This window comes from Phaethon aethereus (genome assembly GCF_964289735.1).
Source record: "Phaethon aethereus genome assembly, chromosome: 1".
Taxonomy (NCBI): Eukaryota; Metazoa; Chordata; class Aves; order Phaethontiformes; family Phaethontidae; genus Phaethon; species Phaethon aethereus.
Genome location: NC_138575.1, coordinates 121,846,406 through 121,865,534, shown reverse-complemented (window position 1 = coordinate 121,865,534; position 19,129 = coordinate 121,846,406). Strand labels below are relative to the sequence as shown.

At 38.2% G+C, this 19,129-nt stretch overlaps 1 protein-coding gene across 1 annotated transcript; it reads left to right on the top strand.

Annotated features, from left to right (window-relative positions):
* Positions 1-442: 442 nt before the first annotated feature.
* Positions 443-17,204, top strand: LOC309416689 (histone H4 transcription factor-like; the record flags this gene model as incomplete). The annotated part of the gene is made up of 9 exons (XM_082014041.1): positions 443-868; positions 2,141-2,364; positions 6,319-6,430; positions 10,232-10,384; positions 11,176-11,253; positions 13,943-14,063; positions 15,086-15,254; positions 16,056-16,171; positions 16,808-17,204. Exons 1-9 carry the CDS (start codon positions 718-720, stop codon positions 17,202-17,204), a joined length of 1,521 nt encoding a protein of 506 aa, XP_081870167.1. The 5' UTR covers positions 443-717.
* Positions 17,205-19,129: the final 1,925 nt, after the last annotated feature.

Below are 19,129 nucleotides of genomic sequence, written 5' to 3'. Positions count from 1 at the left end.
GGTGGAAAACCACTGAGAACAGGCCAGTAGTTTTTAATAAAGTTTGCTATTGCTATATCTATTCAGAGTCACACAAAAACAGTGGAACTATTTCCCCTTGGTTTGTATTCCTGTCACTTCCTTTATACTGATACAAACATGCATCCAGTTGAGCAGAAAACCAATTTAGCCATCTGTCTATCATTCCCCCCAAGAATCAGCTTTCAGTTGCATCAGTTTTCTCATCAGTTTAGTGGCTGGCTGTGGCAATTCCAGAGCTGGATTTTGAGAAGAACAAGAAGGGGTGGATGGAACCAGCCCTTGTTCAGCGGGAACCCACACTGATGTCAGGCTAAAGTGACTGTGGAATTGCACTCTTGGTAATTATTACTTTGGCTTTCTGTGTGGAAAGAGGTTTTACAGTACTGCTGTGGAGTTAAATTACAATGAAGGCATCCTCAGCAAATGTTTGGGATGGTGATCATAGGACTCTTACTGTATGGTTGTAATGAAAATGTTAAACTTGTGGCTTCTTGCAAGGTGTAAATGTTTGCAAAAACATGGCCTTAGAATCTTAAAATAATGTATCCAGTAATTAAAAAAGAGAAAATACAAAAAAGACAGAAATGTTCATGTCATCTAGGTGCCTGTAATCTTAACTGCTATTTTTACAAGAGAAATTTACAGAAATGTAATGTGATAACTAAAACTTCTCTGTACTTCTAAAAATTTTAGGCAATGGCCCCTGGAAGCAAATTTAAGAACTCTGAATTGATATTACCATGTGAATGGAAAGAATGCTGCTTTGTAGGGAAATGCATGGAGGAATTTTGTAATCATATTGCGGAACACTTGGAAGAGTACCTACAGCATCTCCTGGAAACAGCAGGTCATTTATGTCTCAGCTGTCACACAGATTACATTGCAGTTTGGAAGATTATTCCTAGCCTAGAAAATAATAATGAATTCGGCTTGCCTGTACCAGAGATGTTCATAGCTTTTCTAGTGCCCAGCTGCATGAAGCCCTTAGACAAGGGCTTCTACCTGCTTTTTGCTTAGTATCTGCCCAGGGAGATGGTGGAGTCACCATCACTGGAAGTGTTCAAAAGAAGTGTAGATGTGGCACTTCAGGACATGGTTTAGTGGGCATGATGGTGTTGGGTTGATGGTTGGACTTGATGATCTTAAAGGACTTTTCCAACCTTAATGATTCTGTGATTACGTGATTGTCCTGGATTGTTGTTTGTATTGATAGCTATTACTAAAATGGAAAGAGACTGGAGATGTGATCTCATGAGAACTTCTGCTGAGGATATTTTTCTAAGACTAGGGCCTCAGCAGATGCAATTGTCTAAAACAGATTTTAGCAAATTGTTTTTGAATGGCAGAGGTCTTCCCTTTCAGGGAACTGGCCTGCTGCTTAAGAATTCAAAGTTTAAAGTAGTACTTCTATGAATCTTTATAGAAAAATGGAAACTATTATTGTTTGTTCGGCATTTGCCTTATACGCTGGTGTTATGTGGTGATGGGTATGGTATTTTACATCTTTTTAATAGTACTAAATGTAGTTAAAACAAACAAACAAAAAAACCTTGAATCTGCAGAAAATTAGAGGCAGTCCTGCTGGATGTTATAGCAATAATATACTAGACTTTTTAATATAGCTATTTTGGCTCTTGTGTATCCTGCTCTTTATTCTTAACACTGTAATCAAGTGTAATTACAGGTGTAGACATTTTAATTAAAGGTGAATGAGTTTTAATTAAAGGTGAAAAAAGTAGAATTGGACCAACATTAACAATGTCTCTGTGACCTAAGCTGAAGGGTGTCATAGTATATACCTATGAAAATACTTGTTTTTACAAAATTTTCCTATTGAATCTGTAAAGTGCCTTTCTGCAAAAAATTGTGTTTTAAGGTACAAAGCGCTCTAGTATTGCTGCAAGTTCTGAGGCAGTGGAAAGTCTGTTTGCCATGGAAATTTGCAAGTTTTACCTACTGCTTTATTAGTAGATAACAATTACCAGCTTCTCTGCTAAAGCTACTTACAGATCATGAAGTTATTACAAATGCAAGTACTGTTGGCATGCTCTCTGTTGTGGCATGCGGTTGCAGATTTCATGCAGCGTTCTGAAAAATGTTACTTCTTTCTTGTGTTTAGAGCAGTACCGGTGTTGGTGGAGAAGTTGTGAATTTGGGGCAAAAGATCCCAGAGAGCTGATAGCACATGTCAATTTTCACAGTTACCACACCAAACTGAAATTCATAGGCTCCCAGTTACGGGCATTGCACCACGATTTGCCAGCATGTTTGCAGAACAGCCGTAACTGGCATCAGCTACCAAAGACTTCAGAGGAGTTTGTTTGCCATTGGGAGAATTGTGATGTAAGTGAAATACATTGAGATATTGCCATTTTTTTTTCCTTTCCTAACTTTACCTTAGCATTCTTTGGATTTGACTCAATATTGGTAATCTTTGCTCAATCTTGCCTCTGAACAATGTTTCCCACTATCTTTGTAAGTAGTACATGATAATTGTTGTGGTAGTATTCACAAAAATGTAAACAACATATTTGCATAACATCTGTGACCTGAAATTCAAATCTTCTTTCTCTTTGTGGGGTCTAAAAATATCTTTTTGACAAAGATGCAACTTCTTTTGTGTTTTAAGAGCATATATGCAAAACTTTGAGATACCCAGTTTAATGATAAATTAATGAACTCAGTAGTTTGTAGAGAGGTCCGGAGTCTTTACTGTTTGTCCGAAGAAAGGCAACGGAGTATCTGATGTTTCTTTGGTCACTTGGTAATGTTTGGGCTTTTTTTTCATGGGACAGAAATCAGACATTTGCAACAGGCTGTTCGTATAAGTCTGTTGTTTGAATGTGGCCAAGTTTGGTTTAATCTAAAAATGGTTTGTATTTTGACCATTCTTTGATGTCCTGTATGAAACAAAATCATTATCCACTCAATTTTAACTGTGCTATTTCTGTATCAAGTAAACTAAGATGATTAGCAGTTACCATCTTTTTTTTCACAATGTTAACACAAATAGTGCTGCCTATATAAATTTTTTTTTCTGCTTCTTGGAGGTGGTCATTCCTGATCAAAAATGGCTTCATATTGATATGACATTATAGGGAAGCACTTTCTCTGTCACTGTTGGCCTCAGAACCTCAACTGTCATTTATGGCTAGTGAGCATTACCTTCGCATCCACAAGTGTGATTCCTTGCAGATGACATTTTCTTACCATCTCCTTTTGTGTTACTGTTGAGCAAGATAATTTTTAGAGAAAGAAGTAGTGCAGGAAAATTGTTTATCTGGTCCACATTAATTTTTTCATGTTGTTTGAGGTTTTTGTTTCATTTGAGTTAAGCGATATAACTGAAAATAAATAAAATATTGGTGAAGAAGAAACAACCGAAATGAGTAGTACTGTGGAAATCAGAAAAACTGTAAAACTAAATAATTTTGCCAACATCATACGGGCAAATCTGATGTAGGTTTAGTAATGTTGAACTACAAGTCAAAACAAAAACTTCAATGCTTTTCAAAGGACTTTGATCCTTTTTTCCTTATGTCTCTCTAGGCCTTTCAGTGATTCATGGGTTATCATAGAATGGTTTGGGTTCATTAATTTTTCTTTACATGAAATAAGGAATGACACAAAAATGAGGGAGTTGGGGTTGTTCAGCCTGGAGAAGAGAAGTCTCCAGGGAGACCTTATTGCAGCCTTCCAGTACTTAAAGGGAGCCTATAGGAAAGACAGGGACAGATTTTTTAGCAGGGCCTGTAGCGATAGGACAAGGGGTGATGGTTTTAAACTAAAAGAGGGGAGATTTAGACCCAACCCAAACTATTCTATGATTCTATGAAAAATCCCAGAGTGAACTTTATAGAGAAAGGTAATTCTGTTGTTGAGTCAATTGGTAAGAAACTATATGTCTGTAAATAAAGCCTTTTATTTACTAGTGGATTAAGCATGGAGGTACCCCATTCTCTTCTTTTTAAAGCTATAAGCCCAAATATATAATACAGAGCATTATTTATTCTAACTTTTGGATTGTATGCATAGTTTGATTACAAACTATTTTTACAAAGAAATCTTATTGCCATTATGTCTCGTAGCTTATAGGAATCCAATTTCTTATAGTAGTTATTTTTGTTATTAACACTTTTTAATACATACCAATCAGTCTTTACAAGCATACTGCTATGATTGGTCTATTAATTTTAAAAATTAAGACGTTCATAAAAACTTCAAAGCCCTCAGTTTGATTTTACTGCAACTGTCGGTAAACACAGTATTTTTGAAAATCATGCTTAAAAACAGAAGAAAAATCTTCCCATTAATAGATTTCACATTACATTTTTCATTTATGTAAGTGGGCAGTTTGGGCTGGTGGAATCCTTTAGTCCATAGCATTTTGCTAAATCTTTTTATACGTGTTTTTTCAAGTTCAAACTATGTTGTGAATTTTATTAATTAAAAGAATGTTTCCCAACTTAGTAGGCAGGCTAGGCTAGACTAGACCCAGGAGGTGGGGTAGGGCGCACTGCAAAGAGGAGAACTTTGAGAGCTGGGAAAACTGCTTACCTTTCCCACCCTCCTACAAATATGTTCCCACAGTTATGAATATAATTCTCTTTGAAAATTACCCATACAGCTTCCCTTGACTCTTGTGGTGCCTCCTACTGTGTCAGATTCAGTTTCCCCAGAGGTAAAGCTTCTGACTCGGGCAACAGCCCCAAAAACTTCTCTCCTATTTACATATAAAGAAATATTCAAGAAAGTTCCGGCGAAACGCTTGAAGAGGTGGTGCCAACAAATTAAAATGGGTTTAACCCCCATATGGTTACTTGGATTAAGAAATGAAGAGGTTTTCGATCACTGTCTAGCTCAATAGTTGATTCACCTTAATATGCCTATATGTTTTCATATACACAAGACCTTGGATTTCTCAGATCATGTTTCAAGCCCTTCAGAGGAAACAAGGGCTTGTCTCCCCAAGGGAGCTATTGTGAAATACATTGGAGTATGAATTTAAAATGCAGCAGTTTGCCTGCATTAACTCCTCGTGTGAATGCTCTGTTCTGCACAAAGAACACCTAGCAGCTTAGTTACAGAATCACAGAATCACAGAATCACTAGGTTGGAAAGGACCTTTAAGATCATCAAGTCCAACCATTAATCCAGAACCACCATGTCCCCTAAACCATGTCCTGAAGCGCCACATCCACACGTTTTTTGAACACTTCCAGGGATGGCGACTCCACCACCTCCCTGGGCAGCCTGTTCCAATGCCTGACCACCCTCTCAGTGAAGAAATTTTTCCTAATATCCAATCTAAACCTCCCCTGGCGCAACTTGAGGCCATAAATTTCTAACCTTTATGAGGCCATAAAGTTCTAACCACTCTACTAAGATCAGGATGATTAACACCAGGTAATAATAATTTTTTTTTTCATTTCTAGATATTTTAATTTTTTTAAATGGTGTTTAAATGTGAATTAACTGTACATTATCTACAGTGGCAATATAAGCCTAAGGAGTTTCACTTGTTCCCTATTTCCTCTCCCCAGTGTTTTGATTTGATTGAAAGCCAAATCAATTCCATGTCCCAGTTCAGTGTGCAGCCTTACAAAATTGTGCTAGCACAGCAGAGAGGTTAAGAGGTTAAATTATTTGGAACTGAGAGAAATACTTTGAATTGCGACTGATGACAGTATGCAGTTGATTGACACCCTGTGTTACTTGAAGATGCAATATGCAGTCAACTTTCACTCTGCAGGTGTGGATTTTGGTGGAGTGAGGCAGAGGCTAATTAAGGTTTAGTTCCCCTCATCATATAAGTACTGACTCCTGGAGTGCTGTGTCCATAACACCTAATTCAGTTTAATCATTGTGCAGGCTTCCCATTTCTGATTGGAATTACCCACACTGCCCTCATAGCCTTCTCATGAGTAGGAACAGGTAGAATTGAAGGGAAGGGAGAAGGTAAAAATATACCAAAGAAATAAATCAACAGAAATACATTAACAGACATATCTTTGCCCCAGAGAATGGGTAGCATTCACTCAAGTAGTCTAGACAGACTTTTCAACTACTAGATGGTAGGTGAAAATTCAGGACTTGGTTTGTGTGGTAGATACTGCAGAATGTTCTACATTTTTGTAGTGGATGTAATTGCCTCTGTGTTGGGGTGAGTTAATTAAATGTTACTGCAATATTTACTGGTGTTTGTTTGGCTTCTAAAAACACTTAATTCTACGTTCCTGTCAGTTGATTTCCTGCCAAAACTATCTTGTCTTCTCCATGCTTCTATTTTGTTTTTAGGTTACCTTCAATAACCCAGTGTGGTTTTATCAACATGTTGCTATTCATGCCTATGCTACTGAGGAAGAAACTGTTACAGATCAGAAGCAAGCTGTTTATTGTCACTGGAAAGGTAGTTCATATAAAAAATTAAATTTCAAAAAGTATTTCATTGCAGTGTTTCTTACAAAGTTCACATAGTGCTACATATTGCATAGGAACTTGTGGGAGAGCTTCAGATATTTTTTCATCGATCTTAAATAGTTGCAGAAACATTTCTATTTTAGAGGCACCGTGATTTAAGTAGAATAGTTCCTATCATCCATGGGGTTCAACGTCCTCAACTCCCAGTTAGTCTAAGTTGAGAACTGCCAGTACTGAATGGGATTGGGTTTCCTCATAATTCTGCTTGTGATTGATAGTTCAGATAGATAGCATTCAAAGAGACTTTTCACGTCTATTCTATTTCACTCAGGATCAGGATGTCTCCCTCACAATAATCTTTCATAGTGAGCTTACTCTTTGCTTTTCCTCATCTGTTCCCTTCAAATCAAGGGAAGAATATCTATTGTCATCCTAGTTTTTCTCAGCTCTGTGGTGAGAAAGAGCAATTTTAATGCATCCTCTATATTGCTGGCTGCCTCTTCTGTTAAAATTATTGTCATGGCTTCAAAGCTGATGTTCTGCCCTTGGCTTTGTTATAGAAGCTACATTCCATTGACAGTCTTTCATAGCAGATGCCTTGGTTGTTTTGAGTAAGGGCTAAACTATGGACTGCCATTTGATGTGCATGCCATTCAGCTTCATACCTACAAAGTGTATGAGCAGAACTCTTCCAGAAGAAAAGATTTTCTGCTGAAGAATAATGAGACAATCTGTGGGACTCTGGGCCTAGAACAAATCATTCTGTGCTTTCTTTAAACCTGTCAATTTAGCTGTCTTGTAAAATGTGTCAATGAAGTCCAAGTATGATTGGAATCCTCTTGGTGAACCCCCCAGATACACATCTTTTCAATTCATGGGTTAAAGTTACTTTTTGGGTTAGCTGTTCACCGCAATGATGACAAAATCCCATCCGTGGATGCAAGGAGACAAAATTTTGTTCCTTTTCCTTGTTAAGACTAGCCGACAGGTACACTATTTTTTCGCTGGGGAACTCACTCCAGTGACCTGATAGTGTAGAATCTGTAGTCATTAGAGGAACAAAAATCACACATCAGCGTGATCATAGCTTTAGAAAATATAGCCCATTAGGACAGGTGAAGGGACGACTCTGACTGTATAGCCTAAATAACAGAATGTGGGGAAAAGGGAAGTGTGGAAGAGAATAAAATGTCTTCAAATATGTTGAAGAAATTCCTGCTGTTAGGAACAGTGAAATCACATGTTCTCCATGTCTGTGCTAGAAAGGATGAGAAGTAATGAGCTTCAGTTGTAACAAGTGAGGTGCAAGTTATAAGTTAGGAAAGGCATTTTAATAGGATATTTTAAAATACTGTAGCAGTTCCCTGTTGAAATTATAGAGGTTGTCTATCACTGGGTAACTGAGAAGACCTCTGTTGAGGCCAAGGTGTAATTGATCCTGCCTTGGAAGAAAAGAATAGGTCCTGGGTTTCACAGGGTCTGTTGTAGTCTGTGATCTTGACATTCAGGGCTGTGGAATACATTTGAAAGTGTCATGCAGAATCATAACATCCAGGCAGTGACAACAGATCTGGGACAACAGATAGGAAGTGATCAGTCTTTTCCAGGGACCCTTGGTATACTAGCTGGTGGTCTGCATTGGTTTAAATTTGTGAGGGTACAGCAAAAGTGTGCTGCTCTAGCAAGGGGAGGCAAAAGGGTCACAGTTAAGCAGGCAGGGGCCTCACTCACAGGGCAGTCCCACAGAACCCGAACGAGAAGAATAGAGTAGGTCTGGTGGTGCTAGCCAGGGTCAGCCACAGCCCAGTGATCACTAGCCAAGCACACTGTGACAGGACAGGTCTGAGGTCAAGCCAGGAAGTCCAGATAGCAAGTCAAAGGCAAGGTCCCGTGAGGTGCAACGCCCTGCTCAGCATACTTACCTACGGGGTGGGTAACTGCAGCTCTGAAACCAGAGGGCGTGTGAATGGAGGTCCCAGATGAGGCTTCTCACTGCTCTTACTCGCAATTTAGCTGTTTTCACAGAAGTGTGATTGAAGCTTGAACAGCATCACTATATTGGAGCAGACCTGAAACACAGGCAACTAAACTCTTATATTTGTGGGGTGGAATTGGCTGCAGAGAAGGATTACAGAGAAAGATGGCTACAGGCTGGTCAGGGCAATCGGAGGCTGTTGGTATGCTCAGGACCCTGTCAGAGTTCACAAAGGGAGGATGTAAGAGGGAGGTTCAATTTGATGTTGTGTATATCACATTTTGAATCTGGGGTTAAACAGAGACACAAACCTTCATGTTGCACTAGAAGAATAGCAAGTCCTCCAGCTTCTGATCTAGACATGGGAACTTGTCCTTTTTCTATGGCCCCTCCTGATCAGAAGTATCTTGTACACAGTAGAGGTGAGAGAGACACTGATGATCCTGCTTCCTCATTGTAGGCAAGATGAGGTTTTAGGATTTCCTTTGTCTTGTAATAAGGAGTCTAGAGTTCTGTCCCTTTGCTAAGTATGTTAATCTGGAGCTCAGAACTCCTTTCCAGGAAGTTGCCTGTATTCTACCTGTTGGAGTGGATGTGGGTTGTAATCAAGGCTATTACATTCTTGTTTTACTTGACAGAATGTCCTGATGAATAGTAGAAATGGAACTCATGATGCACCTACTTGCTTAAATGAACTAGGCAAATACTTTTTGTTAAATTAATTTTATCTATTAATTTCTGAGACCTAATGGTATCCAACCTGTCACTGAGTTTGATTCACTTGATTACTTTTATTGTGCATCATTCACAAAAGAATATTTTATCTTTCCCTACCTCTTGCTCTTGAATTTGACTTTAGTCCTCTTGATTCTTAAGAGTCTTTGATTGGGTCCAGGCTGTTATTTCACCTCTCTAAAAAGGTAGCTTTCTGCATAGCCATTACCTTTGTTAGGTAGATGAGAAAGACTCGTGGCTGCTTCTCCTTATGTGATAGGGTAGGCTATTCCTTCACATCTGTCTGAAGTTTTCTCCTGAAAGTAGTTCTTTAGCTCCATTTATACCAATACATTAACCTACTAGGGATTTTCCCCGTATGTGTTGCATGTCAATAGCCAGAGCTTTCTACTTGTGCTGTTAAAACTTGTACTGTGTCCACAGTACCAGCCTGTTCCTGAGCTCAGATCTGAGGATGTAGCTGTTTATATGCAAAGATTATTTGGTGGATAGCAGATTGCTTGCGGTTAACCACTACGTGAACGTGTATGTAAAGACAGAAAATGTGAAGTAAAAAAAAAAAAAAAAAAAGAGGTCAGTAAGCGGAGTTCTTGGAGGGGTACCATTGACATGTATTCACTACCCCATCTTGTTCTCCTGGTTCTCCAGAGACCATGAAGATTGCTGAACTTCTGTGATAGTGGGCAGAGGGCAACAGAAATAGTAATGCATGTTACCTCTGTTATACTGTATGAGCATACCTGTGGAGTCAAACACTTTCACACGTGAAGATGAAAAGTATAGCAGCATGCTCTTTGCCGATTCAAAACTGAAATTTTTGTAAGAGGGACACATGGCCAACATGTCTTGAAGAATTCTCATTACTGACAAATAATCTGGCTTTGGCATAGACATTTGTGGGGTTAAATGTCACGTGATGTTTGTAATGGTACCACTCTGATATTTTTTTTCCCCTAGAAAAAGTTTTTTTGTGTGTTTCTAAAAATATAACCATGAGACATATGTAATAGCCTTTTCTGTTTCTACATAAGAAAGAGTACAGTAGTCGTGTGCAGCTTTTTTTCTGTTTGTTTGTTTTAGATTGTTTAGCTGTATTTAAAGGAAAGCATAAGCTATGGGATCATTTAAGAACTCACACGCAAGAAAGAGTTGTAGCATGTCCTACTTGTGGAGGAATGTTCTCCAATAACACGAAGTTTTTAGATCACGCAAAGAGACAAGTTTCAGAAGATAGTAAGTGGATATGCTGTTATTTCTGTTTATATTTCTAAGATTTTCATTCAAGGTGCTTTGTGACAATGTGCACATGTAGTTTCATAAACATTTCTATTTTTCATATAAGTCAATTGCATGAAAGCAAGGTTTACTCCAGGAAGGCAGTTGTTTTCATAAAGCACAAAAGTTCTCTCAACTTTGCATGTCTGATGAAATAGGGTAATGAGAGTGAGCAACAGAACACCCTCAGATCCGTGTTTCAGCAGAAAAAGTATTCACTTGGCAGCTGTGGCATCGCACTGCCACTCTTCCCTTGGTGCCCATGGCACAGCATGCCATTCCACTGACACTGGGAACTGCCCGTGAATGGGAAAGACTTTTGATTATTGAAGATAGAACCTCCACAAGAGCCAGGCTTGGATTAAAAAATCTCTGCAAGTAATCCAAATGATCATTTAACTATTTGCAGGTCAAAAGGCATTTTTTTTGTCTTCAGTTTTGCTTTTCCAGTAAGTATTTTCTTGTAGGAGCGTTCTAGGTAAATGACAGAAAAGTTCAAATGTCAAACTGTTAATGTTTTTAACAGATTGGTATTCTGTTTAGGATAAAATTAAGTTACTGATAAACAATCCTTTTCATTAAGCCTAAACTAAGTTTTCTTCTGAAGAGTATTGGTAATGAAAAAGAATGTCAAAACTGTCTCAATGCTGTTGTTAGTTTATTCATGAAACTGGCAGCTATAGGTTTTTCATTAATAAATCTTTCATAAGTTATTTATATTGTCACTAATAACTTCTATTTAAATTCAGAACAAATATTTGTTTGCCAGAACTGTCAGAAACGTTTTGCCAATGAAAGGCTGCTACGAGACCACATGAGGGGACATGGTAAGTCAGAGGTTTTTAAAATAAAACATACATTTCTCAAGGTCACCTTGTACAGAACTGTTTTGATAAGCTACAGAGTTATAATAAGTATCATTATATCAGCTAAGAAAATTAATACATGGAACTAAGGCAACTGTGTTACAAATGCTAGGGTATAGGAATTTCATTGCCAGTCTCTCTGAAGCATGGAAAATCCCTTCTTCATGCTTTCTGATCAAAAAGTTTAAGGGGCTTTTCTGTTTTGCAGTAGGTCCATGCAGATGCTTATTCTTCACTTGCACCTCTGTTTACTTGCTTTCATGACTAGGGGCATGGTTAAAGCCAAAGCTGTGTTTTAGCTTGGGCTGCAACTCTACTCACCTTGCAGTGCATAATCAGCCTCACTCAAATGGTGTAGTCCTTCGTTGACCTAACCACAGTCTCCCCGAGGTCCCCAGATTATTCCCACAAGTTGTACTGCAACAGCTATGACTTGCTGGGAAAGAATTCTACAGCATCTAAGCACAAGGAAATGTGATATTGCTGTTGGACATACAGGAAATGCAGAAGCTGAGAGGTGGGTGGGTCTTTGCTTTGGGAATAGGAATATTTGAACCATGTAACACCAGCCATTTAGGTTGTATAAACATACAGGCAGCTTTGTGCAGACTTGCTCAGTCAGGGTAGATTCTGCTTTCTAGCTGCATTCTTAAGGAAACGTGATTTTTCGCTGTGTGCAAATCAACACATCGACGCTTAACAACTATGCATTTGATTTGGTGCTCACTCTGAGCTACTAGGACTGACCATGTTCATATTTAAATGGTTTTATAGTTGACATGCATCTGACTAAAATATGTTAATTTTTATATTTTTATATTGGAAAATAGAGAATTATTTTTGTTTTGTTTAATAGATTAGTTTTATTCCTTTGTCTCAGGGTGATTTTGGATAGAAATTGGAAGTAAATACAAATTAAGATTTTGTTTTGGTTATATTAGCTAATGAAGCAGTTTAAATATGCTGGGGTTTTTTTTATTTTAATTAAAGCATAATACACATTAAGATAGCTTTGATATATTAAACACATGGCTAACGGAACTGTTTGTTTCTGGTCACTCTGGCTGCAGTTAAACCTTTGTAAATTGTACAGTGTGCCTGGCTGTCCTTGTCCCCTGATAATTCAGACTGTGTTCTGCTTGCACAGCCAGGGAATATCACAAGGTGGCTGGACCTAGGAACAAGGATGATGTGATCCTCTGTTATGTCCCAGAAAGCCAGAGCAAATCAGCTGCAATGTGAACTTGGCTGAGGAATTCCTGGGTTCAACTGTTTAGGCACAACCTAAATCCCTTCAGATATTACAGCCAGTTACTTCCCCCTTGCATGATTCAGCTTTCTTTAAAAATTCTGGCAGCGTACATGTCTGCATGTTAGTGCAAACTGCCAGTGCAGACATGACATTTTCAGATTCTTACCCCAGCGTATTTCACAATAGCTTGCTGGTATAGATAAATATTGAAATTTGCTTTTAAAGAGCTTGCCTACCTATAAGAAGTTATTCTTAAATAGGCTGTAATGTGAATGCAAATGCTGTAGATATTCTGAAATCACTCCCTACATGCACATACTTACATGCCAGACAACTAAGTAAACTGTTGAATACTCCCATTTCAAGAGACTGCTGAACTTCACTGATGCAGTTTTGCAGATTAAGTTATTCCAGACTAGTTTTCCACATGAAGCTATTTATTTTAGGGAGAAGGAAAAAAAAAAAAAAAACAGAACACCAACTATTTCCTGGTTTAAGACAAACTATTCTCCTGTGCAGGGAGTGATTCCAGAATAGTTACAGTACATTACATTTACTGCCTTTTTTTTGAGAAAATGTGAGCAGTTCAACTGCATGTTTTTCCTTGGCCACCTGTAAAGCACTGGGCTGATTAGAAGATAATGCGTTGTTTCAAAGTCCTCAATGTAACAGATTTTGTCTAAGTACAAAATTTCTTTATTGAGACTCTTACTACGGCATTCATCGGGTTGCTGTTTTGTGTGCAGCAAAGCAAGCATTTGTGCAGCTTATGATGTTACAGTCCTGCCTGCCAGTCTGCCAGAGGTTCACCCCAGTTCCAGAGTTGGCAGAGCAAACCTGTGTCTCAGCCATTGCAGTTCGTAGTCTGGCAGCTTAGCAAGCACCTAGCATTATTATGCCTGAAGCAAATATATCCGAATGTGAAATGGGGAGGCGGAGGACAGACACATATTCTTTCTGCCACCTTTTCAAGAGCGGTAATACCTTAAATAGTAAAAGTAGATTTGCCAGTGCTTGTCTGTCAGAAGACCTCCAGACAACATCCATCTTTTAGAAATACTCCCAAAGTGCCAAGGGCAAAATGATAATCATCCTTTTTGTTAGAGCCTAGAGAGTGAAACATGATCCTCTGTCTTTTTCCCTTACTATCTCTTTTTTGAAAGTAACTTGAAACATTGACCATTAAAATTGACCATTATTTCACTACCTTCTTTATTGCATCTGCATTCCATTTTTATCTCTTTTTTTCTCTGCATATTTTATTCTCAAATGTATTATAATCTGTTAATTTTAATATGGTATTTTAATACATTTTTTGCCGTATGTCATAGCAGACAATGTCCTGGTGAAGCTGTGATACAGAACTGAAAGTATCTTTCTTTCTACTATCTTTTCTAGTTAATCGTGTTACATGTGCCCTTTGTGATATGGTATGCACAAGTGCCTCCTCACTGAAAGCACACATCAGATTCCGACACTGTAATGAACGTCCTTTCCATTGTCACCTCTGTGACAGCGGGTAAGAAAATTTGAGGCTCGTAACTACATGAGCAAAACTGTAGAACCATGTTAGTATTTTACATAGGAGTTAGTAAAGGAAGCAAAATTTTCAACCACAAAGATAATCAACTGCTCAATGAAGAAATCTAATAAATTCATCTGCTGTTCATCTGCCTTCAGCTGCTGAAACACTGTAGTTCATGAGCTTCTGGTGCAAGTAGGACTAATGTATTAAAAGGCAAATTTTCATGGCAAGACTACGTGTACTACAAAATGGTCATCACAAGTTGAGATGTGTAGCAGTAGTGCCTTAAACTGTGGGTTTTACTATTCTAAATAATTGCTGGCTGTTTGCTAGGAGAGTCACAGTCCTTTGAGTGATTTTTCTGCCACAGGCTTACTATACCTTCTGCTCTTTTGCACTCACATTTTTCTGTGGTGATTTCTTTTCTGTGTTCATGTTATGATGCCACGCAGCAGTGAAATTAATCAAATTTTTAAAAAGTGGCATTGTGATGTGATAGACCAAGCTGCATATATAAGCATTAGCAAATTATGTTTAACTTCGCCAGAGAAGATAAGAGGCCTAGCCTTTGTATGCTGGAAGTGGGATAAAGTGAATGAATATTAAAGTACTTTTGTGTTCACACTGTGGGTAGACAGAAGGAAATAATCTGAATTTCTAAACCAGAGAGGATGAAGTGATTGATCGATAATGGACAAGAATTTTCTCTACATGAACAGAAAGAGAGGGTGATGCCTTGCAACACGGTTGTGGAAAAATTACCTAGATTTGGGCACGGAGTGGATGTGTGGGAAGAAATAGGGAATGGAAAATGAAATCCAGAGCACATCAAAGAGATGTCTGTACTATCCCCTTTTCACAGGTGGAAAAAATGAGGTAGAGAAACAATTTACACATATTCTGCTTTCACTTGTCATTGTCAGAGCCAAAGATTACTACCTCCCAGTCCTAAACATTAACCACAAGACTACTCCTCTGTACTATTATATCTGTTATTTTTTTTACCTTGTTTTCAGTTTTAAGAATGCGTATGATCTGCATAAACATGTTGAAACACACAATGATTCAAATGCCTACAGCTGTGATGTTGAAGGATGTGGTTTTACTTCACGGACTTTACGAACGTTGAGACAGCATTACAAGAGAGCACATGTGGTGAGTATATTAAATAGCAAAATGAAAATTGTATTGCTGTAAATGAGACTAAAGTTTCAAATGTATGTGCATTTAGTTTCTTGTGAATTAATGAAATGTTTCATTTTTGGATCAAATCAAGTATTTATTTGCACACAGTTTTAGGACTCTTGCAAGTATTATGCAAATACCTGCCTCATCATTACCTATAGTTTTTGTGTGTTTACTTTAGGTGCATGCAGTTGCATACTGACAGTCTTGAACTCTGGCCACCCACCCTGCTTTTTTTTTACCAAAAAAACCCCACAAAACCCCCCCAAAAAACCCCCAACAACACCCAATCTTAATCTCAACAGCAAAATATTTCAGGGATTAAAATACAATGTCACCTTTCTCCTCATGTTGGTACTCCATTCTTAGAGCTAATAAGTTACCTGGAAATAGAGAAACTATAAAGTGTGTAAAGTTTACATCACTTTTAATCGTGTGAGTCTGGCCCCAACATTAAAATACAGTTTTGGCTGCCATAGTTTATGCATGCTTATTGCCTGTTTCTTCAATTTTCTGAGTTAGGATCACTGCTATATAGTAAAATGTATATATTTTGGTGGAAGATATGCATTGCACTGCTACTGGAGGTATCTGCAGTACTGATGGCCAATGCAGAGAATTTCCATGTTCACTAGGTTTCCTTAATCAGACAAGTTCTAAAACCCACATATTTTCAACATTTTAGAAGTTAACTTCAAAAAGGTTTTCACTTAGTATGCTTTTCCCCTTTTCAGCAAAGGATTATTTTTTGTCATATATACATGCAAGCCTTCAATGACTCTAACAGTCTTTCTTTCCAAGAGTAATGGCATTCTGAAATACAAATGCCACATCTGTCAGAAATGTTTCTCCTGGAGTTATACATTGACCCTACATCTTCGAAAAGCTCATAAACTTAGCAACCATTCTCGTTTCAGGTATGTTACCAGTTGATTCTTGTTCAGATCATAAAGGAATTTTTTAAAAACATTTTGTTCAAGAGGTCCAGATATTTAATTAAATGCTATATTAAGTTTGGTTAAGTTTTAAACATTCCAAGCATGAAACAATTTACTACTCCAGGTTTCACTATCATGATGGAAAACCTAGTGTAAAGATGGTTAAACCAAGGAAAAAAAGGATCTTTTTGCTTTTATAGCTTTTACCACTGTGAAATTCTTGTAACCTAGACTGTTGAAAGAATTGTTTTGAGCCTGCAAGTTGTATCCACCAAAGAGAGTACATAAAAATATCAACAGCTTCTGTAGTATAAACAAGCCATACTCTCCATTTTGGGACAAGAAAATCCAGCAATATAATTATGAATAGGTATCTCTTTTTTTCTCTTACATGATGTATATTTGATAAAAACTACTTATCGGAACCCTCTTGCAGGTGTTCCTTCACATACAGTGTCTTTTGTTTGAGTGGCACCTAATAAATAGCAATATAATTCATCTTTTAATTGCTGACATTCTCGATTTTGGCAGTCTAATTAGAAGTTTTCTTATTTTCTGCTGTAAATGCTATGTTTGTAATGTGTATTCTCAGTATTTTCAATTTTATTCCCTTAGATACAAAGAAGATGATGAGGGCCATATGAGTTTGAATTTAGCAGTATATAATTCTGTCATGGGTTTAGGCCAGGCTCTTAATAACAAGATGGTAACAAATAAGTCTTCACCAAGTCAAAATAGTTTTGGAAGAGAAGGAGGTGACTCTTGTGAAAGGGAGACTTCAACAGCAGTACTTTTCACACAGCTTCAGCCGTGGCCACAAGCTACTGGAGAAAATGTTCTGGTAGAAGCAGAGAATTCTATGCCAGAGTCTGTGTATTCTGAACTTCAAACTGCCGTACAGCCATTTGAAAACTGTTGTAGTTCTGCCAAAGTTGATGAAACAACACCAATAAACGTGAAGGAAAAACTAGTAGAAATGGAACCGGGATTGGGAACTCAGATAGCGTTCTAGAAAAACAGCCTTTTTGTGGATTTTTACTGTGAAAAATGTACTCTTCAGAGAAGGTTTATTTTTTTAAACAAAATATGTTTTAAAGTCTTCACTTTTATCGTTGTCAAATCTTTTATATAATTATGTGTTTCCTCAGCTTTCATGTTAACTTATTCTAATGTGCTTAGAGAATATATGCAAGATACGATATTATGTACATATAATACTTTATAGCCTTTTGGAGAAGAAACTTTTAAGTTCTGTATATTCATATAGCTTATATATGTGTGTGCGTGTGTATTTATTTATTAAAAAATATAGCCCATGGGGAGAGTGTTGAGCCAATGCATGAGACAAACAGTTCGAATTGATAGGTAACACATCCTATTTTTTATTAGCAGATAACAGGTTGTGAGATGTATGTAGAAAATTTACAATTTTGGCAGGTTTCTTAGCTTTACTTAGTGACTTTAAAATTATTTCAAGAGTTATTAGAGACTTTATTATTATAATGGACTTTTAAGCTACAATGTATTATTAAATGAATACATTTAAATGAAAAAGAAGGTTATGTCTAAATAAAACAGTTAAAGGTGTTCATAGAGCTACCTTTATGATTTATATATCATTTGGTGTAATGGAAATTTTCTAGTTCTTTGTTGGTTCTGCAGGTACAATGTCAAGAAAGTAAACGAATGATACTGGCATCATAGCTAAATGTGCCTAACTCTGTTTTCGTAAATAATTCCACATAGCCATAGTTATTTTGACCTGTTAGGAAAGGTACTTTAGCAAAGACATTTATTTGATTCTTGTATCAAGGGCATAGACAAAAAGACAGGTTTTTTTCATGACAGTAAAAATGAATTCCAGTGTTTGAAATATTTTTTAAAAGAAGAACTGAATGACCCCTCCACCTAAAATATGTAAGACTTACATGCAGGAGATGGTATTAATCACTTGGCGGGAAGACTGTATTGGCCACTACAAGCCAGCACCCCTGGAGGACCCAGAAGTATTCTCTGAGAAAGGCTTGCTCTGCCACTTTGAAGGCAGCTTTCAGCGCGTACGCAGAGCAGTGTTGCATCACCACCGCTGACTGAATGTTCATTCCTTTATGTAGACAGACTGGCACTGAGAGCCCAGGATGAGCAACCAAGCTGCACGCAGGTGAGTCCCCAGCCAACTAGAATGGAGTGTCAGACAGAGTGGCAATAGTTTGAACAAAAATAGGCCATGTGAAAGCAAAGTGAGCTTGCCACGTAACCTCGTGGATGCTGGGGCACTTCTGTTTGGGAGGATTTATGCTGTGCACCTTCTGCAGAAAACCATCTCCCCTGAACTGGCCCTCATGATCTAACTGCTGACTGCCGTGGCATGAGAGGACTACGAGGACGTGCTAGACCAGTGTGTGGGGCTAGCAGAAGGAAGGACTGGTTCCCTCATCCCCACAGCTGAAAGAGCACAGTGCTCTGCCCAGGGCCCTCACAAAGGCCAGCAGGAGCAGGTGAGGAGGTGGTATATCAGCATAGGATCTGTTACGCTCTCACATGAACTGTTCCTTCTGCATCCTACATTTGCTGTCACAAAGAGCAGGGGGAGAGTGAGCCAACTGAAGGGTCCGTGCCATGTGGTGCAGTCGCATTATGAATGGGAGCGGGGCTTGCTGGGGGGAACCCCAAGTAATGCCTCTGTCCGCCTGTGCTCAAACAGCAGTGCTCGCTGCTGCTTCAGCCTAACAACCTAGACCAGGTTATCTATGATGTTTAGCACTTAGAGTAAGGGAATTTAAGACCCCTGTCACAACTACAGCAGATTAGAAGTGACTGCTGTAAAAAATCTCCTCCCATAGCTGTCTACTTTGTTACTCCCTAGAAAGTTCCTGCCTTAAAAGTTCCTGCTTTGCAGGCAGCCGAGATCTTTGTGCTCAGGTTTTAGTTTTATTA